Source organism: Eumetopias jubatus, unplaced genomic scaffold, assembly GCF_037043125.1.
Source record: "Eumetopias jubatus isolate StellerSeaLion01/CBP00866 unplaced genomic scaffold, mEumJub1_p1.0 scaffold_10, whole genome shotgun sequence".
Taxonomy (NCBI): Eukaryota; Metazoa; Chordata; class Mammalia; order Carnivora; family Otariidae; genus Eumetopias; species Eumetopias jubatus.
The window spans coordinates 82,538,940-82,565,074 of NW_028274816.1; the positions used below are offsets into that span (position 1 = coordinate 82,538,940).

Genomic DNA, 26,135 nt, shown 5'->3' on the forward strand with positions numbered 1-26,135 from the left:
ACGAATCTGGACTCTGGTCGGTGAGATGTCTCGCTTGGAGGGAAGCCTGTGTCAGGGTGAGTGACCCATGTGGAAATGTGCGCTGTTTCCCCTCACGCTTTAACTTAGAGACAGGACCAGATGAACACCTTCGACCCTGACTCCACGGCTGTAGGACAGCCATCCAGATTTATGACCAAAGTCTGAGGAACTCTGGGAGCATTTCCTAAAACCCACTTTTGTATTGTGGCAGAGTGCCTGCTGGCAGGAACTGCACCCTGCACGACGTAAGCACCGTTTCCACGAAGTTGTGGCCCCCACGTCACCTGCACGAGGGCTCTGGGATCATGGCCTACAGGGACCGGGCAGTCACTCTCAAGGAGGTAGTGCGCTCAGAAGGGAAAGGAGAACCAGCCCCCGTGTGGGGCGGGGGGTCCTCTTCATCACCACTGACCCAGAGGCTCTGGGAAGGCCCCTCAATCTCATCACAGCCACTGTGTGAAAGTCTACCCCCCCTCCATTAGTTTTGGGCTCAACTTCCCCGAAGCGTGGCCACCATGGGACAGACAGCGGCAAGGGGGTGCGCTGCAGATGACAGACCCCTGCCACACTGTCACAACACCCGAGGCGGGGAGGGTGGGGATGCAGCACTAAGGTGCTTGTTACCCGTGTGCCAAACAAAGAGCAGCCACCGTCCAACCAGACCCTCGCTCAGCAGTGCCTCTGGCGTAAACGTGAGGAGGGGGTACAGGGCGTGGCGGCACCAGATCAGCGCCAGTAAAGGTGAGGCATGCCACGCACCGAGGAAGTGTGGGACATGTGGCCGTTACCATCCGTCCCGTCACAGAATTTTGATTTTTATTACTGTTGTGGCCTTTTTTTGCAGAAGATTTTGACTTTGATATAACAGTTGTGAATCAACAAAGAATGAAAAGGCTCTAACTTTTGCCAGGGTCTTTGGCCACAATGAATGGTGTATTTGCTGGTGAAAACATGAAACTGGCAGAGAGAAGTGGTCTGTGCATTTTACCCCGTCCCTCAGTCTGGCCGCCATGCCCTCGGCCGCCCTGCTCGTAAAGCTGCTGCCAACCCAACGCAAGGTTGTTTAGTAGGAGTGCGGCGGCGGCTGGAGCCCCCCGGGGGGTGCCGCAGGACGCCTGAGTCAACCCTCTGGAGGCCAGGGAGGCTTCTAGGTTGTTAAATGCTCGGAAAGGGCGCCTGCGTCTGGCACTCACTCAACTCCTTCCTCATGAGCGCGGAGAACCTATTTCCACGTCTAGACCAAAAGTAATAAAAGATCATAACTAATGGCTTCACATTTATTTTTCAGAGCAACGGCTACAACTTTCTAAACAGCATAAGATGTAGGAAAATTTGCTCAGCGCTCTGTGGCCAGCTCTGGATCTCAGAAGCCCCCGGGCTGGCAGAGCAGCTCAGAGAAAGGAGAAGCTGGAGCTTGCCACTCATTCCCCAGGTCTCATGGGTCCCTGACGCTGATGCTCTAAGAGCTGACGTGGGCCGAGAGCCTCTACCCTGTCCAGCAACCGGCGCCCAAAGCCTGGGGCCGCTGCCCTCACCCCTCTATGTATGAAACCCCGTCGCTGGGCTGCTGCTGGTGATGGAGCCCCTTCAGGAGCCCCCATCGCTTCGTCCTTCTGCCCACGGGAGGCATGAGCAGTCCTGGCCCCAAGGTCCTGAGGCTGGAGCATCGTCTAGACTGGGCAGCCACCCTGTGTGCATAATCCCGTCTGCCATGTTCCTCAGGGTCCCTACCAGACACACGTAATAATGGCCTTTAATCAGGCATTATGGCCATAAAAATATAACTGATGTTGTGGCGTCAGAAAACAACGCCATTCGCTCTCTCACCACCGTTCCCCGGCAGCGAGAAATCAAACTAATGGGCTGTAAAACCTTCCCTGGGATCGTGCGCAGCTCCTCTGGAGACAACCGCGCTCCCCTCCTCCTGGTTGATGGGGCCCTGCACTCTCCTGGCCCCTCTGCTCTTTGTGCTCAGAGCTCGCAGCTCTGGGGTCCCCAGGGCTGCTGGGGGCTCACAAAGGCCTCCTCTGTTAGGACTTCTCGAGGTCATAGGGAGGCAGAGCGAGAGAGAGGAGATGCTACTTCCTGGCCGGTCATGATGGAACAGGGACAGATGGCCTCAACCTGAGCAGGGCCGCCAGGGGCCGATGGGAAGGTGGCTCTGCTTGCCAGGCCTCCTTCTCCAGTGGTGTGGGCAGTGCCCGTGGCTCCAACTCCGTCCCTCTGCTCCTCTCTGTGCCCTGAGGGCACTGGCCCTAACCCCCAGGTTCTGAGCAGGAACTTGGGCCCAGCTCTGGGCGCACAGCCAGGTGGGGGCAGGCTCCAGGCCGGTGAGAGCTTGACCCCTCACTCTCCCCCCCCCCCAGCCCAGCTCCAGCTTGGAGACGTCACTATGGGAAGACACTCCAGGTGGCATCAACGGTCACAGAACTTCGCAGGATGGGGTAGGGGTGTCTGCAGAAGAATGGGGGCAGGGGTGTGGTCGTCCCACACCTGGGCCAGGCCCCTGACCGCGGCCAGCAAGTGCTTTGGCGGTGAGAGTGCTCACGGCCACCGCAGTCTGCTCCCGAATCCCCAGAAGAGAAATGACCCCACCTCACTCCCTCCAGGCTGTGACTCACTCCTGTGAAGAAGCAGAGGGACCGTCCCTGCCCCCCAGGACCCGGGGCGTGCAGCAGGGTGACTGAAAGGCTGGGGCGGGAGGGTGGCCCGGGGGCAGGCAGGAGGGGTGCGTCATATGGGCCCCGCTGTCAGCACAGGCGCGGGCTGTGTCTCCCCACCCGCCCCACTCCCACCTCTGGGCACTCCGACGTGGTGAGGCTCAGAGCAGGAGGGGCCTGCGGGGCTGCCTGCAGCCCAGGGGAGCAAGAAACGGCAGCTTCACCAAAACCTAGTAATAAAGATGGCGAGGTCCTATCACGGTGGGTCAGGGACCCTCCTCCTCCCTCCCCGCCATGGGAATGCAGAATGTCACCGGCAGTGAGGACCAGGCGCTGCTGGTTTGGAGAGGCCACGCAGCAACGTCAGAGAGGCTGTCCGTGCCTCGCTCAGAGGCCAGCATCCAGCCCGAGGGAGGAGGACACAGCAGTGGGTGCAGCGGGAGGGCTGATGATGAAGGTGAGGGCTGTCTGCAGGAACAAGGACTTGAGTCGGGAGCTGACAGCAAGTTCGGTTTTCACGGAGGCTTCTGTGCTTGGCTGCCATCGGATAAGCCTGGCAGTCTGTAGACACGTAGGCAAGATCTGAGGGGGGTCCTGGCATGCCGTGTGCTGAGACCGGTCCTAGGGTGCGGGGGCCCAGAGATGGGGAGCACCTACTGGGGGCCCACGAGGGAGTCAGGCCAGATGGCTGGTGAGCCAGAGACATGTGGGGTTCCAGAGGTGAGGGGCTACGGAGACCGGGTCCCGGCACAGCCCTACGGACACCAGGCTGGCACGCGTCAGGTGCTGGGGATCCAGGGGGGGTCAAGGGAAGCCCAGGTCCCTTCTGGGGAATTTGCTCCTGGACATGCGGAGAGCAGGCGAGACCACGGGGAGTGCCTGCAGCGACAGAGCAGGGAGGGGGCTGGGAGGGGAGCTGGAGGGCCTGGCATTTCGGGAAAAGGTGGGAATAAGTGGACATCCCTAGGTTGCCATGGTTTTGAAAACCTCTTTTGCAATATTCAGTGAGAGACTAGAGAGACTGCCGTCCTTTGGTTGAAATGAAAGAAAAAACTGCCTTCAAGCGAGAGCTGCAGGCGACGGGGCTCAGTGGGTGACACATTCCGAGCGCGTGCGGTGGGTGGCAGCGCTATCTCATGGAATATGCATGAGGCAGCTCCGTCAACTCCAGCTCATTTTAGAACTTTTCCACTCAAGTTTTCAAAGATTTGAATGATACACAGATAACACTCAGCTTTCTCCGGAGTCAGAAACTGTGAGCAAGAAGGTAGGGGTGATGGGGCTGCCAGCTCTCTGGAGGAAGACTGCAGGCAGGGCAGCGGCGGGAGGGGCTGCGCCGTGCGGCCTGGAGACGGACAGTACCTGCCTCTTCCCGGGCAGCTGCTGTGCTGTCGGCCTGACGTGGCCTCCGGTGACATTCTTCATCCTTGCACCGCCGAGACCCGCTTCCCCCGCCAGCACCCAGGACAGGGTGGTGTCCACTCATCAGAGGGCGGCGCTGTGTCCCAGGCAGGAGTCCCACCTCAGGTGCATGGCACAACTCCACACGTGCCCTGTGACGCGGCCTGAAACTGCTGTTGCCTCGGCCAGCACACGCGGTCTTTAAACCCCAGAGAAGGCGACGTGCTGCAGACAACGGGGACCTTCTGATGAAAGCTCTCAGTGGTCCCTTGACGACACATGACTTCAATCCTTCTCGCACCAGTTCCATCTGACATGTGACAGAAACCGTGTTTCTGCGAGTTCGGAAGCTGGTGCGACCATCTTAACAATTTCTTCTCTTGACGACCAGCCACGCGTGTGAACGGGGCCGCAGAGCGGATTCGCACCCTTGGATGCAGGCAGTGCTGGACGGCGGGACTCCAAGGCACCGGGACGTGTGCCGCGTGGCAGGACGCAGTCAGGACGAGGCCCCGAGGAAGGCAACAGGGAGGCCACTCAGGAGAATCCTGCAGGAGCCAGTGCAGGGGGATGCTGGCCTGGGTAGCGAGGCCGGGTTGCAGGGGTGAGGGAACAGAGAGGAGTCACAGACGACACCTGGCTCTGGGCTGAGGCCCCGAGTCCACTGTGGTTCCCGCAGTGAAGGTGGGGCGGGAGTGGAGATGCCTGGTGTGGCAACCGGCTTCAAGGTCTGCGGCGTTTCTGTGCTTACTTCTTCCATGGCGGCGTGTTCTGGAAGCCGGGCACACTGGCGGCACTTAGAACGTGGTTGAATGAATGAATGAGCCTGCACATCCTGAGAAAGAGCAGCAGGGGACGCTGCGGGACCCCGCAGGGCAGGAAGGTCGTGTCCTACACGTGGGCTCCGGGGGTCCTGAGGGCAAACGACGGACTGCCTGCTTTTTATATGGCTTGCAAAGTAAGAATAGTTTTTACACTTTTTAAGTGGTTCGGAAAAAAAAGTGTGACTTGTGACTATTTTGTGAAATTTGCGTTCTAGTTCCTAAGTAAAGGCTGACTGGAACGTGGCCCGATTCATTTGTTCACCTGCCCCCTTGTGGCTATTTGTGTGCCGCCTGCAAGGCTGAAAATGTGCGCTATCTGGTCTTCTGCAGAGGATGCCTGCCGACCCCTGCTCTGGCGAGAGGGTGGGAGGCGCGGGTCGCCCTGACTCTGGGGCGGGGAGGGTGGGGAAGGGGGTGCAGCGGCCAAGTTCACCTGGCTGGTGGGTCAGCACGGCACATTTCTGTTTCCCTGAGTTTCTCCTGTTACTTCATGTTTTTTCATTGTTGATACATACACAGAAGTACTAATTCAGATTCATATCAACCTGGGTTTTAAGAGACTCCTGTGGGGCCAGCCTGGGAACTTAGCCACTATACACAATGTTGAGTATGTTAAAAGAACATGTTCTAGTTCAAAACAAACACCTTGCAAATGACACTCAGAATGTATTTTACTGGTGAGTTAGCAGAACCCGTGTTCATGCCGAGCATCAGCCCTATGCCTCCTGGGCACTTGGGATATTTTAGCAAACAGCCAAACGCACAAATCTGTGATGTTATTTCTGTTTAGATGGACAATTCACATTGGTATTTTTGAGCTAAGTTCTTGGTGGGTGGGCATGTTTGGTGAGCAAAGATCCCTTTCCGGTTCCTGCCACCCTGGGGGGCACAGTGGCCACGTCTGAAACCCACAGCCCATCCAGGCCCTGAGGGGACACCACATGGACTCGACCTGCAGGGATCATGGCAGACGTCCTGAGCCTTGCTCCAGCAGAGGGGCAGACTGGTGTGGTTCACGCAGGGACCACGGCCCTGCCCCCTCCAGATCATGGCCGAAAGTCAGAAATACCACCATCACCACGCGGTGCGGAGAGTGTAACGCTAGGGCACAGGGCTCGCCACAGAAATAAGCCGATGACTTAGAACGGGGGCATCAGGGGGCATCAGCAGACAGGGAGATCACAGATGTGAATGCTGGCGTCGGAACACAGGAAAGAGCGCCAGTGCACCAGCTATTTCCATTCTCAACTCCAGAAATGAAAACAAACAACGGAGAGAAGTGAAAGAAAAGAGAAGGAATAATGAAACAAAGTTACCAGAACAAAACATACAGATCTAATGAAGAAATCAACAAAGCAGAAGTTGGGACTTGGAGATACCAGGGTAACGAACAAATGTCTTGCGGGGTTAATCGCGAATAAGGAGCAGAAGTACACAAACAGCAACAGGAGAACAAGGGGCCCGTGTCCAGAGACAACAGAGGCTGCGAAGTCAGGAGAACACCGCACAGCTCCATGGAGTGAGAACATTCGACTGAGACGGGCATCTCAGAACAACGTAAGGTGCCGAAGCTGACCTCGGAAGAAATGGTCTGAACAATCCTGTGATGGTTGGAGGGAGGACTCAGGGTTAGGCCTTCAGCCCGCAGAGTGGGTAAGTCAACCCTGGAAGACGAGGAGGGGCTGGTGGAGCAGCAGAACAGCGCCCGGCACAGAAAGCAGCGAGAAGGAGCCACCCCGTGGGATGCGAGCCGTAGGACAGGGCTCCCCCCAAGTCTGCGGCCTGTGAGGGGCACCCGTGCTTTGGGGGCTCACGGACAGTAAATGAGCGTGGACGCCGTGGACAAGCTCTGGGGATTCGGCTCTATTTGTGATTCCTTAAGTCAGGAACAAAACACACGTGGAGGGGCGTGACATTAGCGTCCCTACGTTTCTACATGTAGAGCGTTTCTCAACATTAACTAAAACTCCAGCTGAGGCCTGGGAAGCCACGCTGGGCGGTCGGAGCGGGACAGGCCCGCCGGGCTGGGTCAGACGGGGGCTCTCCTGGGGCAGATGACCCCAGGGACAGCCGCCGGGCTACGGCACACAGAAGCTTCTGGCAGCTTTCCCGCACCGGCCCACAACGGCCCGTACATATCATCAGAGCGAAGTGAAAGGGCCTGGAACTTCCGGTTGCCTGCAGCACACATACCCCGCACCTCCACACTCCAGTTAACGCTTGCTGTCCGACTAGGATGGTCCCCGCGTCCCGTGGCCTGGCGCGCACGGCGGGCGAGCCCTGGGTGCCGCGGCGGGCGGGGCAGGCGGGAACCGGGCGCGGCACTCACCGATGAGGGAGTTGAGGGCAGAGTAGGAGCTGACGCGGCGCATCTTGTCGATGGTCTCGAAGGACAGGATGTACTCCTCGTTCTCGGGGCTGCCCAGGGTGCTGCTCGCACTGCTGCTCGTGCTGAGGTTGCCGGGGGAGAAGGCCACCGCGCTGCCCGCTGGCCCGGAGAGGGCGGAGGGGGCACGTCAGCACGGGCGCCCGCACGAGACGTGTGCCTCCCATGTAGTGCCCCCACCCTGGCCGCCTCTGCGGCCGCGCCTGCACCACGGTGAGACCCCAGCGCCAGCAGATGGCACAGCGGGACATGCGGTTAGGGCAGGGAGAGGGGCGGGGTCCCGGTGTAAGTAAAGTTTCAGAAAATTACACCCACGACTGCCCCGACCCGAGGACCCGATTTCCAGCATCTTACATTCTTCTGTCAAGCTCAGATTCTGCAAGGATTTGTTCAAGCTTCTGGCGGTGGTGACGGCACGAATGTTTCCATAGGAACTCACGGAGCGGAGTCTGGGGGTGCACGGGCTGTCCCGCACTGGGGTCAAACTCCCACCCTCTGGGAAAAGAAGAAAGAGTTAATGGCGGCCTTGGGGGAGGGTTGCAATAGCAGGGGACAGGAGCTCCCACCCGGACTGGCGTGAACACCATCGGCAGGCCCATCACTCAGTGAGGGCCTCTGATGCACGAGTGTCCGGTCGGCCAGACAAAGCTGGACACGGGCACGCCCGGCGGGGAGGGGAGGTGTACGGAGCAGACGACCAGAGCCCACGCTTGCTGTTGTGCGGGACGCCATTCTAACAGACCTTTCAGAGCACGACTGGCGACCGGGGCCGCCCTGAGGGCAGCACCAGGCGCTCTGTGACTCGGGCGCAGGCAGCTGCCCTACAGACAACAGCAGAGTAGAGGCTGGTCGGGGCCGCAGGCCCTCCCCCTGATGCCCCTGCCCTCCTCCGGCACACCAGCTGTTTCCACCGAGCAAGTTCATTTTCATTCCCCTTCCCTGATGTCCTAAAAGCAGTAATGCTTTTGTTATTGATCAGGAGCCCTCCTTCCTGCAGAGAAGCTGCGCTCTGGGGGAGGGGGCAGCCCAACATGAAGAAATAGAAATCCAGCACAAAGGACAAATGGGAGAAAAGGAGCTGCCTAACGTGACTCATGAACAGGAAACTGGCAACAGCTCATCACAGGAAGAGTTGACCTACGTTTCCGTGAGCTCCCACGGCACACGTTCTGCTCTCCTTCAATATCGCCATGAATTTTATTTCCAAAAATGGTAAAAAGGAAGGAAAAGAGTCAGAGAATTAGTGTGCCTCCTCTTGCTACCCTTTCTATTCTGCTAAGTGCCTGGCAGGATGGGAGTCACAGGGGCCACTCGGAGCGGGCAGCGAGCTCAGGCCCCAGCACAGGGGAGGGCAGCTGTGGTCCTGACCCAGGGTCTGCACAGGCTCCCCGAGCTTCGACGCCATACCTGTGGTCGCCGGAGAAGGCAGGGGGTAGTTCTTCTCCTCCTCCATGAACTGCAAGGCCACCGTGCAGAAATTGCTTTCGTACTGAACGACGAGATGACTCAGAGCCACCACCAGTTCCTGCCGAGAGGGACAAGGACAATAACACTTATTGGCGGCTGGCAGAGGACTGCGGAAAAGCAGCGAGGCTGAGAGTTCATGCCGAGTGCTCGAGTCACCACAGAAAAAAGAAAGGTTAAGACAAACTCTGCACAGTGTTGGCAGCGGGGACTCGTCCTTCCAGGGATGTGCTTGGGAGTGTCCAGAGGGAGCAGGAGCTTCTGGACAAGCCATGGGGGCGGGATCGCTAGACATGAGCAGCACAGAGCAGGTGTCCTCGGGACACAGGTGTGAACGACACCCTCCAAGGGGAAGAGCGGATTGATCCTGGGACCCAGGCTGAGATATGTGTTGACTGCATCCTGCCGTTGGGTGAGCCATTTGAATTCCGGGCACATTAAAGCAGAACATATCTGACAAGCCAGGGCATGCTCTTTTTATTAAATACAAAACTTGCAAAGATAAATTAGTTTCCAGTCCCTAAAAGGCAAGGATGTTCTACATGATCCTCAGGCCTGACTGCCTGAGAAGACGAGCGCAGTAGGCTTGTTGCATGACTGCCTGGGGACCCCTGGCTTGCACGCGAATCCTTGCAGCCCCACGCTGGGGGGGTCTGCCCGGGTGCCCAGCTCTGCCCCCTCCTCTCCTGCATGGGTCTCTCCTGCCTCAACCCCACACAGCCCTTCACCTACTTTTGTCACGTCTGTGCACGGCACTGCTCCCAAACCCACCCCCTGCGTCCCCCCTCTTTAAGCTCCAAGCTGGCCCTTCCAGCACCAGCAGGGCATCTCTGCTCGGCGCTCCCATGACCCCAAACTCAGTGTTGCCTGCTGGCACCACCCCTGCCCTTTCAGCCCCTACTACGGAGTCCTCGGCTCATGCCCACAGAACTGTGAAGCCCCAACCCACCTCCCACCCAATCTGCCCAGAGTCTGACGGCACTGACCTCCTGTGAGCCTGCTCATGCCCACTGTGGACACCCCATCTGGCCCTCACTGCGGCGCCTACATGCCTGCCCACTCCCCCTGCAAACCAGAGCACATGCCCCGTGGGGCTGCCCGCTGCCCCCTCCCAGCAAACAAGCAGCCTGTACTGTCTTTCTAGGAGCACCGACTCTCCCCTTCACTCTGATGTGGGGTGAGAAAAGCCCTTGCTGGGCCCTGGAACATTAACTCGCACTCAGGTCCCGGACCCTCTGATGCAGGGAACGCCATCAAAGGTGAAACACTGAATGCACTGCCCACACCCAGTGGCTCTGGACCAAGCACATCCTGCTGGGGTGGCAGCTGCTGCTGGCCATGGGCTCCTAGAGTGTGTGACCACAAAAATGCAAATGCGGGGGTAGTTCTGGCTAGGACGCACAAGCTGGGGCAGAGGCCAGGTGCATTCTCAGCTTTGGGAAGCAGTTCAACATGGGCACCCTGGCACCCCGAGACATGTGGCCCAGCCCCCTGGTGCCCCTGAGACACGTGGCCCAGCCCCCTGGCGCTCCCGAGACACGTGGCCCAGCCCCCCTGGCACCCCTGAGGCACGTGGTCCAGCCCCCCCGGCACCCCCGAGGCACGTGGCCCAGCCCCCTGGCATCCTTGAGGCACGTGGCCCAGCCTCCCGGCCTCCCCCAAGGCACGTGGCCCAGCCCCCCGGCATCCCCGAGGCACGTGGCCCAGCCCCCCTGGCCAGCAGCACTTCTCAGCCTCATATGGCAGGGTCAGTTCCATCTTCTTCCCAACCTCCTGCCTTCTGCTCACAAGCAGAACAAAACAAGGCCTTGCCCGCCTGGGTCCTGGCTGCTCCCTGCCCCTTGTGTCCACCACCCTCAATCTAGCACAGACCCTTGAAGGAGCCACCACTCCTGCTCTGGGCCTGAGTACTTGCTGTTCCCTTGGCCTGGAAAGGCCTCCCCAAGTGTCCCCAGCCCACCCCGTGTTTCCTTCAGGCCTCTGCTCAGACGTCTCCCTGAGTGCCCCACATTCATCCAGGGGTCCCCCCACAGACACACTCCACCTTCATCCTGTTTTCCTCCCTCAGAGCATTGCCGCCCCCTGCCACATCACACGTGGGTCTGTTCAGTCTTCAGCCTGTACCACCTGCAAGTGCTCTCGGGAGAAGGCCAGGTTCAGTTCCTGGCTGGGTCGTCACAGCCTGGTGACCCAAGGCCCAGCACACAGGTGCCTAACAAGTAGGCGCCAAATGAACAGAGCCCCTCCCTTCAATCTCTGCCATTCTAACCTTTAGCACGGGGTTTTCACCAAGTTGTCATAGGATTCAGGGACATCACGCCTGGGCACATGCACTGCCCCAAGGGGAGTCTGGCTAATGCTCATTTGGTTGTGTGGAAGGTCGGACCATGCGTCTTCCCAGGGTCCTCCCTGCAGCCTCTGTGTGCTGGCTGCCTCCTCCTTGCTTCCTCCCCCAAGGGCTGTCCCCGCTGCATGTTTCCAACAACAAATTACTGGCTGACATCTGGTGGCCCGTGGTCACGGAGTCTCAGACTCAGCCTCATAACTATGGCAAGACAGAGTAGTGTTGAGGGGAGCATGTTCGCTCCAACGTGTGCACCCTCCAGGCTCGCCTCCAGGCAAAGGTGCTCTGGCCTGGGTAGCTTGTCCCCCTTCATCTGCACCAGGGACCCAGGTCCTGGGGTGCCGATGGGGAAAGAGCCTCTGATGCTTTCCGTCAGTCTTGCTCTGGGTCACGTGTGCGGGTAAGGGAGGTGGACGCCGGGGGCTGGTCCTCTGCGGGGCTGTGGTTACTAACCACAAACACAACTAAAAGCACAGGGCTGCTAAGGTGGACGGTGGCGAGGAAGCTGGGAGCGCGGATGCGGGGTTGGACTGGTGACATACTTGCACCCCTGCCTGGCCCTTCTGAGGAGGTGGACGCTGGCAGACTGGGCACGCTGCACTTTGTCCTTCACAGACAGGTTCACCTCCAGAGGGATCTGGGAGGCTGGCGTCTACACGCGGACTTTGATTTTATCAAGTAAGCTCATGAAATGTGGTCACGCTCTGCTATCGTATTGCCTCATCAACGATACGCACTGTAACAAGTGAATGGAGGTCATCTCTCCCATATCGAATACATGGGACTTTATGAAAATCCCGCCACATAGCCCTGTTTCTCTCCTGCGCTGCAAGCTGGAAAATACAAGCGGCTGGCTGCCCATGTGACCAGTGCCCTAGCTGCGGTCATAGCCGGCAACCCTGACCAGGGCCTCGGAGTGGGGTCTCCTGGACCAGCAGGCTGGACCCCCGCTCCCTCAGGGTGCCACGCGCCACGCCAGTCCCACCATGTGGCTCTGGGCAAAGAGAAAACCAAGCTGCCATGGGCGCTGGGGTCCTGCAGACGGTGAAGCGTCCCTGTCTCAGAGCAGGCGTCACCTCCTCCCCAAGGCCTTCCCTGCCCACCCTGCTCAGAAGGCATCGTTTCTGCAACTGCTACCCTCCTCCCCTAAACCTCTGTGCCCCACGTTCCCATAGCAAACATCACCTCATTGACTTATTTAATAGGCCTGCTGGGGCTGTCTGTCTCCCTGAAAGCAGGGCAGGGTCCCAAGGCCTCCCCCAGCACCTGGAGCATGGCACTCAAGCATTTGCTGGAAGAATGAAGTACTTTGGCGCTGTGAGGGGAGTCCGGCTAATCCCCTCACAGCAGGGCCCTTCACCATGTGCAGAACCCCATGACGATAAGCCACTGCCCTCCCCCTCATCCCCTCGCTGCCCCTCCTGCTGCTCGCTGCCACTGCCACTCAAATGGCGGGCAGCCCCTGGGCACACCATGGGCCTTCATACCCCTGGACCTTTGCACATGCTCCGCCAACCCTACCTGCTCTCCCTGTCCCTACCTCCCTGGCTCCTGGCTGCTCAGGAAAAGCTCCCACCTGTGGAAGCCTTCCTGACCCCTCTTCCCCAACGAGGCAGGGTAGGTGCCACTCTGACCTGTTCTGGAGAGCTCTGTGCCCACCTCTGAGGTCGTGCATATTTATGGGTGCTTCAGCATCATTGCTGGTTCCCATGTCTGCCCCTTGAAGGCAGGCTCATCTTCCACTCTATGCGCCAGGGCCTGGGATGCAAGAGCTTGCATGCTGAGCCCAGGATGGAGGAGCACGTGGGAAGAAGAGCTGTTCTCCGCCTCCAGATGGGGCACGCCGCCTGTCGCGGGATGGGCTCAGATGTGCGCCCACGCCCCTGGGATGCAGCTCCAGCGTGCAGCCCCCCAGGCGAGGCAGACAGCAGTGTGCCCTCAGGAGAGACCTGGCTACACGTGGGACAGCGAATGGTGTTCAGCCAGGACCGGGACGCCAGGGGCTGCATCAAGGCACTTGGGGATGTGCTCGAGAGCACAGCAGGCCCAGGCGTCCCCACAGCTTCGCTGGCCACCGTCCAGATACTGGAAACTGAGAGGGACAGTTTTCCAATTTTTATTAATGTTCTTTGTTATTTTTAGGATTTTCTGGAAAGAAGGAATAAAGCTTTCTTTCTTTAAAAGAGATTTTAATGGACAATTAAAGGAACGACTACTGTGCTGTTATGATCAGTGGCTCTGAGTAGAGGCACTCTGCTGGTGGGCGGCAGGAGAGGAGCCTGCGATTGAGAAAGTGTGGGCCAGTAAAATGGGCCTGATGCCAGGGTCTCGTGTCGCAGTCCCGATGGGGCGCTAGCTAATCGGGCACATGAGCAACGGGCTCAGCAGCCCCTGAAGGGAACATGAGATAGAAGGAGTCCTCCTGTGTGTCAAGTCTGGCTGACATGGATGTGCCCAGATTGCATCCCTCCCAGGAAAACCAGTGGGGTCCAAATGAGCCAGTGGCCCCAGGCCATGCCCAGCCTCCCTCTCCCCGCTGCCGTGGTCTCAGCCCCCAGCTGCTCGGTGCCGTGTGAACGCGTCCCACCCTCGGGAAAACCACCTCTGCTGCACGGGTAGCCTTCCAAGTTCACCAGTAAACCACGCGGGTCCCCAGTGGTGCCTCTCCCAGGGGGGGAGCGGGCATCTAGCTGTGCCGGGCCAACTTCCCACAGAGGCGTGAGGCCTTGGACGGAAATCCATGGTATTTCTACATCTAAACAGACAAGTACAAGTTTTCAACTTTAGAAAAGTGTTCCGTTGAACCGCTGACAAACACGGGGGCGGGGAGGGGAGTACACTACACAAACCTTTCCGTCTGTCTGTGGGTGTCTACTGCTCTTTTGAGTCTCCGGGATGTGTGTATGTGTTGCTCCCAGGCAGGAAGGAGCCTATTCTACAAGCTGCCGGGAGGCGCAGCCCTGTTAAATGCCTTTAAATGAAGCAAACACACGAGTATCTGGTGAAGAAACGCATTTTGTAGAGAGTTAAACAAACATTTCAAGGTCTGCTCTCTAAAGGGTGCGCGCCAGTGAGAGATGAGGGCTGGCGGCTGCGGTCAGGGCTGCTGGTGCAGACCCCAAGGCGCCGTGTGAGACCGGCCGCCGGGCACTCTGCTGCTGCCTGAGGACCTGGGGGCCACGCACCTTGCGGACCACGGGGCTCCCATCGTTGATCAGCTGGGCCAGCATCATGGCCACGTTGTGGTCGATGGTGGTCGAGTGGTCGGTCCTCTCTGCAGAGTTGCCCACAAACGTGCCAAGGGCGAAGACTGCCGCGCAGCGCACCTGCAAGATGGGCCAGGTCACAGTCAGGCCACAGGGGGCGGCTGGGGTCTGACCCTGAGTGGTACCACCTGTCCTGATAGGGCAGCAGGGTGCAGGGAGGCAGCAAAGCACCAAACCAGGCGTCGCATGAGCCACCAGGAAGTGAGGGACCCGGGGGCCAGGCGGTGTGGCGGCATGGTCTCTGGCCCTCTCCAGATTGCTGTGGGCCGGCCAGCCGGTGGGCACCCTGGCCTCAACACACTGGCAGTGGAGGGCTCACCTCAGGGATGGGGTCAGAGAGGAGGCTGCAGAGTTTCTCGTGCGCACTGTCCCTCACGCCACACCACCTCGCCGAGTCAAAGTTCTGCCAGATGCGTCCCAGGCAGATGGCCACCCACTGGCGCAGCAGCGGGTGGGGATCATTGAGCTGCTCCAGGCAGATGGCGATCAAGTTTCCCTGGAGGCAGGCTTCCTGTGAGAAAGCAGACAACAGCCGGCGGTCACCCCCAAGCCGGGGCAGGGGAGGGGTGCTGGCGGGGGTCACAGCCCCGTTGCTTATTGCTCGGGGAAACACCCACATTGCAACTTACGTTCAGTTTTCCTCATTCCAGATCCCACCAATTTCAACGTACCTGCAAACGGCGGGCTACACAAAGGCCCCTGCCCCGCGCCCCAGGGTGCCCCCTTCTGAGGGAGACTGTTCCACAGACATTGAGCCGGAAGAGGGCAGCTGGGGCCAGGCCTCTGCAGCGGAGGGGGCGGGGTGGCCGTGGCACTCACCTGTCCGGTGTTGTAGCTGTTCACAATCACGGCGAGGATGAAGGCCGTCATGGTCCGGTGTTCAGCCTGGAAAACAGAAGTCAGCCTGGTTTTGCTCTCTCCCCGTGGTGGAAACCCAAACTTCCCCAAGCACAGCACAGCTATCCTTTCTGAACCTTTGCGATGAGCCTGGTGTGTGGACACGAGAGTCAGCTCTGCTGTCTTTGGCCTGGAGCCTACAGACAAGAAAAGCCCTTTGAAGAGGGTCTGGTGGCTTTGGGCTCGGAGCTGCCGGGCACAGGCTGTTCCCCGAGCTGCGAATGCCGCAGGAGGGGACACGTCTGCTGCGGCCCCACGTGAGCAGGGGGCCATCCCGCTGGTGGGAAGCGCCCGACTGCTCACCCCTCACCCCTGCCCAAGCCTGTGGAAGCACGCTGCCCTTGCCGAGCGCGCTGGCGGGAAACGCGTGGATCCTGCATCCTCAGTTCCCGGCTTTCTCCTTCCTCGTCTCCTGTCGTGTGGGTCGGTCTTCATCCTGCCCTTCCCTCTGTGGCCCTCCTGAGCGGGGTACCAGTAAGCCGATTTTAATGGTTCCGTGGGGCCTGATGTTTTTAATGTGCACCTTGAGCAGAGTCTGAAACGGACCCTTCTCGCCCTCACCCTCAGATTCGTCAAGGCCACTACAGTGCCGATCCCAGCCTTCCCCCTCCAGCCTTAACCCCTCAAGTTCATGCCGGCTGTTGTCTGTCTGCACAGCCAGGGCGTACTTAGCCAACACGTCTGCCGACTCCTTAGTCTTGTGCTGCTGCCTGCGATCCTGTGGGCTCAATCTCCGTGCGAAGCATGGTCTTCGTAAGGGTCAGTGCTGGGGGCCCGAATGTGGTGGGCTCTGAGTCTCTGACCACGTGTCCCGAACGGTACGTGAGGGGGTGGAGGGTGGTGCTGGGGTGACAGTCCGTTTCCTCTAGTACCAGCGTCCGTCACCCGCTGAAGCTGTCCACTCCTGTGCAAAGGCCCTCTTCTCGTTCTGGCTACTTTTGAGGTTTTCCCTTTTGCTCTGAGATGTTCTACTTCCATCAGGATGCGTCTTTGTGTGGATCTGTTTGTACTCAGCCTTTGCAAGATTCACCGTGCTTTTTAAAACTGAAACTCATTCCTTTCTTCCTATCAGGAAAATTCTCAGCTGTGGGTGCTCTCAGGTCCTGCTTCTCCTCACCGTCCTGATGGAGCACTCTGGCTTGGGGCTGGGAGCAGCAGGACCCCTCCTCACAGCCCTCTGAGCCCCCTTCACGCCTTTGTTTGCTCCATCCTGGGTGACTTCTCCACGAATTCTCACTCATGGTGCTGGTCTGTGGTTCACTTCATCCACGCAGCGTTGAACGGCAGTGGCTACGTCTTCTGTTACAGGTTCTCCCCCCTCAAATCTGCCTATTTACCAAGAGAATCCAGTTGGTCATTTTTTTTTTTTTAAAGATTTATCTGACAGAGAGAGACACGGCGAGAGAGGGAACACAAGCAGGGGGAGTGGGAGAGGGAGAAGCAGGCTTCCTGCCGAGCAGGGAGCCCGATGCGGGGCTCGATCCCAGGACCCTGGGACCATGACCTGAGCCGAAGGCAGACGCTTAACGACTGAGCCACCCAGGCATCCCTCTAGTTGGTCATTTTTGAGGATGAGTAAAAAGGAAAGAACAGACCATTTTCTTCTAACAGGGACTAAAGTACTTCTGAGGAAACAATACAACGGTGTATTTCTGGACATAACTAAATTGTTTCATTCAATCGTCTCACACACACTTACCCATATGGATTTTACAGTCTTTGTCAGAGAGCTCTATTACTTTCAGTTCTCGGGGCTGATTTCCTATTTGCCAACTCTGCTGGCTCTCCTCCCCGCTGGTTCGCCCGCCTACGGCTGAGGCTCTCAGGCTCTGGGCTGTGCAAGCGTGTGGCGGGAGGTTCTGCTTTTGCTTCCAGGCCCCTGGGGAGCCAGGCTGGTGTCCCGGCCAGGACGTGGACACCCAGGAGCCATGTTCCCGAGCCCTTCCCGCAGGTGGGGTGGGGCGCACCTCACAGGCTCCCGGCTTTCAGCAGGGGTCTGTTCTTGTGCTGCTGCCGCTCAGGTGCCATCCTGGGCGTGGATGTGGGTCTGCTGGGCGGGGGGCCCCAGGGTCAGCATTCCCTTCCCGCTGTGGCTCTCCTCAGACTTCTTGCTTCAGCTTTTGGCATTTGGCAACCGTCTCTTTCGAATTTCACTATGGGCTCAAACATCAATGTGTTTGCAGCTGAAGCAGGGCCCACCCGTGCCGGCTTGGCTCGCCGCTGAGCCACGATCACCAGTGCAGGGTCCTTCTCCATTTGGTCGATGGTACTCTTGCTCACCAGAAAAAAGGGAAGCAACTGTCTCCAAGCCTCTTGTGAAGTGTCAACTTTTGCTGCCTAGGATGACGCTCCCTTATTGCACTTAGGTTAAAACATGTGGGTACTATTTGCCTTTTATGTAACAATCCTGTTTTTAATGTCTTCTGGTTTTTCTTCAGTAATCGGCATTTAGTTTAGAACACCAGGACTGTGAAAATGAGCTCTTACGCCTTAAATATGCTGGCAAAACTCAGTTATATCAAGGAGCGACTCAGGATGTCTGTTTTGTTCTCTCTGCCATGCTAGGAGCTGCAGGGAGGGAACCTAGGGATTAATTACAACATATTTGTACGAGTCGCTGTAAATGCTGTTCATAAATTACTATTGTTGAAGCATTTTAATAAAAGAAAAAAATTTGAAACTTAAACGTTCACTCTCTTCTTTCCTCCCCTCCCTCCCTTCCTTCCTGATTCATAAGGCACATCGGCAACTTGTCATGTTCCAGAACCTTCACTAGGCATGTGAGCTGTCATATCATAGACGTGCAGGCGCTCATTAATCTAATTCCGTGGACAGGATGTGAGAGAGAGTGGATTCTACTCTATTGCAAACACATGCCAGGGAGACAGATGAATGTAAACAACCAAACTAACCTGCTCAGACACAGAAAGGAAACAGCTCTGAAGTCAGGTGCTCTAAAGCAAAGGCACACTGCTTGCCCACACCCTGACGTGGCCCTCCGCCCGCAGGGAGCCCCTTGCCACAGGAACCCCAGAGCGTGACATGTGAGCAGAGACAAGCGACACAGATCTGAGACTGTCCAAGGAGAAGGGAGGGTCCTCTTACTGGCATGTAAGGGTCTGCCAAGACCGACAGGAAGTATTTGTGACCGTTGTCCTTCACCAGGTCAGCTTGGCACGACTGGGGAGAGAAAGAGACAGGGAGAAACCGTGAGTGCAGCTACCTGGAAGGGCTCCCTGCTTCCTGGGATGTGTGAATAATGAAGGTGCAGTGAATGTCTCATGCCTTCGTGATTTCCTCAAGTCCAGTGTTCGTACGGAAGAACAGCTAGAATGGCCGCTTGCAGACACACCCTCCTCGGCTGTGGGAGAAGGGCCGGCACCTCACATGTGCTCAGGAGTAGGGCAGCTCCAAGACATTCCCTGGACACCTCCGGTACCTGCCGGGAGGGGCCGCCCCTTCATCTCTGTGGCCCGAGCCCAGACCCTCCCTTCCCACGTTCCCTTCCTCATGTCCTCCGAGGTGGGATGCACCCAACACTCGAAACCCTCCCTGGTTTCTGCAGACCCCAGCCCCTGCCGAAGCTTTCCTTAGGATTTTGCTTAGACTTATGAAAGACTGGAAAAGGATAATCAGTGTGAGTAAAATCGTTGTGAGCCATTTGTGCCACACGTTTCAACAGTGCTTCCCGGAGTAGAGGTCCAACTCCTTACCCCAAAGGCAGAGCCCTGAGGTGGGAAGCATAAGTGAACTGTCAGGTGTGCAGCTCTTCCCAACTCTCCAGGCTGTGCTGCACCTGCACGCATCTGGACACACCTGCACGCACCAGCACACACCTGCATGCATCTGGACACACGTGCACGTCCTGCATGCACCAGCACACACCCACATGCACCTGGACACACCTGCACGCCCTGCACAAACCCACACGCACACACCTACACACACCGGCACGCACCAGCACACACCTGCACGCACCAGCACACACCTGCACGCCCTGCATGCACCAGCACACACCGGCACGTACCTGCACACCCTGCACACACCTGCACACATCTGGACACACCTGCACACCCTGCACGCACCAGCACACACCTGCACGCACCTGGACACACCTGCACGCCCTACATGCACCAGCACACACCGGCACGCACCAGCACACACCTGCACGCACCTGACACACCTGCACACACCGGCACGCACCTGCACACCCTGCATGCACCAGCACACACCGGCACGCACCGGGACACACCTGCACACCCTGCATGCACCAGCACGCATCTGGACACACCTGCACGTCCTGCGTGCACCAGCACACACTGGCATGCACCTGCACGCCCTGAATGCACCATTACACACTGGCACGCACCTGCACACACCTGCACGCATCCGGACACACCTGCACGCCCTGCATGCACCAGCACACACTGGCACGCACCTGCACAGCTCTCGGTTCATGAGCTCAGCACACGCTCAAGGACCTGCTGGTACCAGGCACCAGCTCAGTTCTGGACACAGAGACATGACCCACACCCTGCTCACGGTTTCTGGAGGAAACAACTGTGTGCACGTGATGGCATGGCGAGGAGACCCTGGGGATGTGGGGGCTCAGGGAAAGGAGGGGGGTGCCTACTCTGAGGGACAGCTGGGATTTTCTGCAGAGTCAGGATGGAGGGGAAGGCAAGCCTATCCTGTGGGATGTGGGATGCAGATGGCACAAGGCTTCGGATGCTGCATGGAGGCCCCGAGGAGGCCTGCAGGGGCTGGAACCTGGGAGGGTCAAGGCAGTGGGTCTGCAGGACTGCAGCGGAGGATGAACCGGACCAGAAGGGGGCGGCACGTGCAGCAAGGGCAGAGGGGATGGGGATGATCCTGGAGACGGGAGACGGAGACTGTTCTCGCAGGATCTGGGGTGGCGGGGTGGCCCAACTGCTTGGCAAGATCACTAAAGAGCTGGGGTGCCGGTCACAGGCCCTCAGAGAAGGAGGAGTTCTATTTGGGGGCCAATGTGTTTGAGGCGCCTCTGAGACACAAGCAGAGCCATCAGGAGGAATTTCCACGTACACACTCCAAAGAGCAGAGCAGGATCCAAGACAACCTTCTAGATCAGAAGTCACACTCATGTTGGGTGGGAATCCAAGGGCACAGAGCGGGAGGAGGGTGCTGTGGACCACGGAGGACGGGGCCCTGGAGGACACGGGAAACAGGTGCCCAGGGCTAAGGAGTGGGAATCCTGGAGAAGGGAGCCTGGCTTGGAGGCGGTGGCTGTGTTACCAGAAGCCCTGATGTCACACCAGGCTGGCGGGTTTGGGGGCATTTTGAAAGTGCTGGTTCTTCAAGGGGCTCAGATGATCATGCCCTGGACACTCAGGGTTCAGGTATGCTGCATAGTGCCGAGAGAAAGGTTTCTGTTTGCACAGAGGACAGGAAAAGGCAGAACTGGAAGCAAGGAGCTAGGTCTCGCGCCAGGCTGCCCCTCTTGCTAGCTGTTGGGACCCCAGTGTAGAGCTCTGTGCTCAACTCGTGGGGTTGAAGGTAAACACATAGCATACGCAAGAGCATCTGAGAGTGACCCGCATCCTGGACGCTCTTCTTCTTGGAGGGAGTGACCCTTGGACGGGCATGATGTTACACGGGCTTCTGGACTAACGTCCAGAAAAACTGGTTAGCAGCATTTGGGATAGCATGTCCACGGAGACAATGAATTTCACCTGCTCCCACCAGAGGACAAAGGCCATTAAAGAAGAAGTGAGCGTCCAACAACCAAGGGAGAAGGGCTGCATGCTCCCTCTCCATGGGCGTGGGGCTGTCTCTTGCGCGCAGCCCCCTCCCAACTCTGCAGGCAGAGCCTCCCCCCCCCCACCTCCTCCACACGGCCTGCTTCTTGGGGGCGCTGATACTTCGGTGTTTCTTCCTCGCACCAGTAAACCAATAGGGCGGCCACCGACCCTGCTGTGTAAGTGGGAGCTAACCAGGGTGGGGCACTGGTGGCTGGTCAGGAAGCATGGGTGCTGGGGACTCAGGTGAGCAGGCTGATTCCCGAAGAGCCAGGAAGCCAATTAAGCGCGAGTTTCCAAGTAATCCCGTGGGGACGCCCTGCTCTGAACTCAGGCGGTGACAGAATATCTAAGAAGGTAGCAACACGATGTCCTCTCTGTAGAGATGCCGTCCAAAGGGGACTGGGAGGGAGCAGCGCCGACGCCCTTGGGAACACCGGCCCGGTGCCCCATTCTGAGAACAAAGGCCCCTTCTTAAACCAGAGGTTTGACAAGTCAGATCAAGGCCTACACATTTACAGTGAAGCCCTCCAGTGCGCCTCATCAAAGAGTAACTCGGTGCCACTAATTCACGCCCCACTCATTCTGACCCGAGGCGTGTGCGTCAGGGTGCCTTCAGTGTGGAGCCTCCTCTGATGAGGGGGTCACGCACCATCTCTTTGCGGGTCTGCCTGCCCTTTTCAGGCCTCAGCCGGAGTCGCTTACCAATTGGCTTAGAGCTTGCTCAGACTTTCACCAACTCGGCTGTCCCACCCCTGCCCTCTGTCCACACCGCAGGCAGGGACCTGGGACACACGTACCCTGGCCAAGTGCCTCATCAGAAGGAGGGAAACACCAAGCCTTTCGACTACAAAGGCACAGAAATGTAACGCACAGACACACACTTGTCACGGGCTCAGTGGAAAGCCTCGCCCGGAGCCTGGGGGGCTCTGGCAGCCAAGGAGCCTCCGAAGCAGCTGCGCCCCCCAGATCCGGCTGCAGGTGTGACATATTAAGGCTGGAGGAGAAGCAAGGGCATGGACACAAAGTGTATTTTTGTAAACACGCCACTGTCCCACCACATGTAAAACCACCTCTGATGTGCTTTCAGCTCTTGCTACAGCTCTGGTTCTTCTCTCTCGGGATTTCAGGGAATTGTGCTTTCAGAAGGAGGGACAGGGAAGTGAGGAAGAGAAGCAGAGCAAGCAGGGGAGGAAGGGAGCACACATTTCACTGTGGCAGCAACCGAAGACGCGGTGTGCAGACAGATACCAGGACGGAGCAGAGAGCAGGAGGGATGGTTTCCTCGAGGCTGATTTACGAGGCCAGGCAGGTGCCAATAATCTGGCAAAGCGCACTTCCTTCTCCTGCATGCACACGACAGTCTGTTACGGGCGGCGGGGGGTGGAGGAGGGTGCAGGACGTCGGCAGGACCGTCCTGAGCACCAGTGGACACCGCCGCTCATGACCTGCCTGATCACGACCTGAACTCGGAGAAACTCACACACAGAACGTCAACTTCCCATCCACGTGGGTCCCAGAGTTCAGTCCTCAATGAGAGAAAAGGAAGACCCAGAGCGGGCTGCAGGGTGGCTGTTGCCAGAGTGATGGGTGCCCTCAGAGACGGCGGGACAGTGTCGGGATGTGCACACACCGTTTTAGCAATGGTGCGAGGTCATGAAACCAGCAGTGCCTGAGAAAACAAGACCAGGGCAGGATTTCTGCTTACTGGTCACAAGAGCTCACAGCCCCTCACAAATTCTGCAGCACGTTCACTGGCGCGTTCACGTCCCTCTGCACGCCTGAGGCCCTGGCGCGACGGACTAAGAAGATACTTAAATATACAGGACGCCTGGCCAGCGAAGTCTGAGAAGCCCATGACCCTTCATCTCAGGGTCATGAGTTCAAGCCCCACGTTGGGTGCAGAGATGACTTAAAACAATAAATGAACATAAAAAAAATATTCTCCAATCAGATGCTCTTGTGTCAAAGGTAAACTTCGGAATGAAAACACACCATGAATGTTGTAAATAACCAGGATCAATGGGAAAATCACTGGCACATATGGATGCTTTTATGCCTTCAAACTACTTTTTCACACGTTCCAAAATTTGTAAATATATTTAAAAGTTCAAAAATCAAAATGCTACAGAAAGGCATAGATGGAGAAGGCAGCTTCCCCCCTCCGTCCCTGCAGGGGCTGCAGAGTCGGCGTGATTATACCTAAATATGGAAAAGTGACATCTGGTTATAAAATGAAAATAAATGTTAAATAAAGTGCAAGTGAAAGTCTCCCTTCACCACTACTGTAAGTGCTTTGTTAGTTTCTTATTGATTCTCCAGATGTTTCTTTATGCAAACCTAAGAAATAGGAACACAGAGACTGAGCCATCCTTTTCTTAAATGAGAGGAATGCTCCCTCTGTGTCAGGCAACCTTGCCATGTGGAGCGCAGCCTCTCTTCACCGTGAACGTGCAGCAGTCTGTCAGGAGGAGAGTATGGCTTGTCCAGACCCACGCGGGCAAAGCTGTAAATTCCTGCAAGCAACACGGCCCCATCACAGGACAAATGCATTTGCCGTCTTGATACCTTGTGCCCCAGCAGCACAGTCTGCTGGAAGACACCCGAGTGCTTGCCCATCTGAGAATGAAAATCCATATTCAGTGACGCCCTACTGCACACGTCCCTTATCATGGAAAGGACCGAGCATCTCCCCTATGTGTAAATAAGGGCCATTTATATTTCTCTTTCTGGGAACTGATAGTTCATGTTCATCTTCTGGCCATTCCTCTGCTGGACAGTCAGTGTTGTTTTTGATTTCTTGGAGCTCCCTACATATTATGAAGGCTGGTCTTTCACCCGGGAGAGGAGTTTTAAATACCACCTCCCCAATTCTTTAAGACTTTGCTCATGTTTTTTTTTTTTTTTTTTAACCCCCCATGCAAATGTTTTATTGCTATGCAGCCATATCTATTAATTTTCAAAGACATCTAGACTTTGAGTTATGGTTAAAAAGGCTTTCATCACTCTAAGGCTAAAATAGAATTTACCTGGGGAGCCCCTGGGTGGCTCAGTTGTTAAGCGTCTGCCTTCGGCTCAGGTCATGATCCCAGGGTCCTGGGATTGAGCCCCGCATCGGGGTCCCTGCTTGGCAGGAAGCCTGCTTCTCCCTCTCCCACTCCCCCTGCTTGTGTTCCCTCTCTCTGTCTCTCTGTCAAGATAAATAAATAAAATCTTTAAAAAAAAATTAGAATTTACCTGGGTTTTCTTTCAGTGCTTTCATGGTTTCATTCTTTATATTTAAATAATCTTTTTAAAGTCAGTTCTGGGGGCACCTGGGTAGCTCCATCAGTTAAGTGTCTGCCTTCAGCTCGGGTCATGATTCTGGGGTCCTGGGATTGAGCCCTGCATCGGGCTCCCTGCTCCTGGGATTGAGTCCTGCATCAGGCTCCCTGCTCCGTGGAGAGCCTGTTTCTCTCTCTCCCTCTGCTGCTCCCCCTGCTTGTGCTCTCTCCCTGTCAAATAAATACGATCTTTAAAAAAATAAAAAAGAAAGTCAATTCTGGTGTTTGGGATGCACAGGTGGACAGCTAGCTACCCTAACACCAGAAATTCAGGAGCCTGTCATCCCTACTGAGTGGATCTGAGCTGCAGACTCAACCCTGCACAACGCCCTGTGTACACTGAGGTCCGTCTCTGTTGTGTCCATTTGTCAGCCTGTCTGTCCATGATCCAGCCCCACAACACTCTTTAGTACCGACTCTTAGTCATAAGTTTTGAAATCTGGTAGGGTTAGTTCCTTGCCATTTTCCTTCCTGTTCAGTCTCCCTGGTGATTCCTATTTATTTCTCCATAGGAAGTATAGAGCATGTCTGTCTAGTTCCAGAAAAGAGGGAGGGAAAGAGCCTGCTGGTAGGTTTATTGGAATTGTATTAAAGTTTAAATTAATTTAGGGAACACTGACATACTGCCGATGACAAATCCTTCTGTAAATAAACGGCGTACGTTTTTATTTGTTCGGGTGGATTTCTGGAATGCTTTACAGTTTTCTTCTCAGAGGGTTTTCATGTCTTAGGTCAGGTTTATGCCCAGATTTAGGGTTCTCTTGTAACAGGTGCATGTATCTTCACTGGCTGTTCCTGTGATTTCTGTATCTGAATCTTGAGTCCCCCTTCCTCGTAACACCTCTCATTAGCAGCCTGGTACTGACTCCACTGGGATTTCCAGGCGTATCAAGTGCCAACTGTAGTGGTTTGCTTCTACCTTTCTAGTTTTTGTGCCTTTTATTTCGGCCTCTGACTGTGTTAGCAGAGAGTGAAGGTGACTTCTCATTCTGCTTGCCTGTTGCTCTTGGTGTCTCCCTGCTAAGTTCGATGCTGGCTTCTGGGCTTAAATGTTAGTAGAGTAGCTAATGACGTGCTGGTATTGTGCGGTTTTCTTCCTTCATGAGAAGATGGACGTCGGCCTTCTTCTACTGATCAATATTACCGTAACGGCTCGGCTTCTCGGGGCTGACTTGGAACCAACCCCCTACCCCAGGAGGAGCCCGTTGGGCAGTGCGGTGCTGTCCCTACTGTTTCCATGCTCTTCTGGGTTATTTCCAAAAACAAGTATGGATATAATGTGGTTTGCTTTTTTTGTGTGATCTCTTTCCCTTTTCTTTGTGTGTGGTGACATACATACAACACAAAATCTACCACCTTATCGATACGTAAAGCATACGGCTTGGTGGCATTAGGTACGTTCATGCACTTGTGCATTTTAAGTTCTCACATCAACGTTACTGCAGCTCCATAAACACAACGGCAACGTCTGCCTTCAGTCCACCGCTCCGGAGGGGTGAGACGCTGCTGGGGCTCTCCACCCTAGGGAGCAACTGGACATGGCGGGTCCTTCCCAACGCCTTTCCCTGTTCCTTCTAGGGAAACTGGTGTAACGTTTGAGCCTTCTACTTCTTCTGGAGTCCATTTGGTAAGTTGTATTTTCCTGGAAATACAAGTTTGCTATATTCAAGTTATTACTGCATTTTCAGAGATGTGTGAGTCAACACGTTCTCCTTCCCCTAGTTCTTCCCACCTTGTCCGTTCTTGGTTGTGCTTTGCCCCCTTCATCAGGT

General features: G+C 56.6%; 1 protein-coding gene across 4 annotated transcripts in view; it reads right to left on the bottom strand.

Moving 5' to 3' along the window:
• The window catches only part of RPTOR (regulatory associated protein of MTOR complex 1), a 339,381-nt gene that overhangs the window by 44,566 nt on the left and 268,680 nt on the right, over positions 1 to 26,135 (bottom strand). For 3 of the 4 annotated variants that reach the window (XM_028112363.2, XM_088028098.1, XM_028112366.2), the window contains 7 exons: positions 18,369 to 18,443; positions 15,186 to 15,251; positions 14,686 to 14,877; positions 14,286 to 14,426; positions 8,700 to 8,817; positions 7,647 to 7,787; positions 7,236 to 7,394 (listed from right to left, as the gene is read on the bottom strand). In XM_028112363.2, coding sequence (XP_027968164.1) covers positions 7,236 to 7,394; positions 7,647 to 7,787; positions 8,700 to 8,817; positions 14,286 to 14,426; positions 14,686 to 14,877; positions 15,186 to 15,251; positions 18,369 to 18,443 — 892 coding nt within the window. The remainder of the gene's footprint in view (positions 1 to 7,235; positions 7,395 to 7,646; positions 7,788 to 8,699; positions 8,818 to 14,285; positions 14,427 to 14,685; positions 14,878 to 15,185; positions 15,252 to 18,368; positions 18,444 to 26,135) is intronic. The other variant, XM_028112364.2, reaches the window with a different exon arrangement.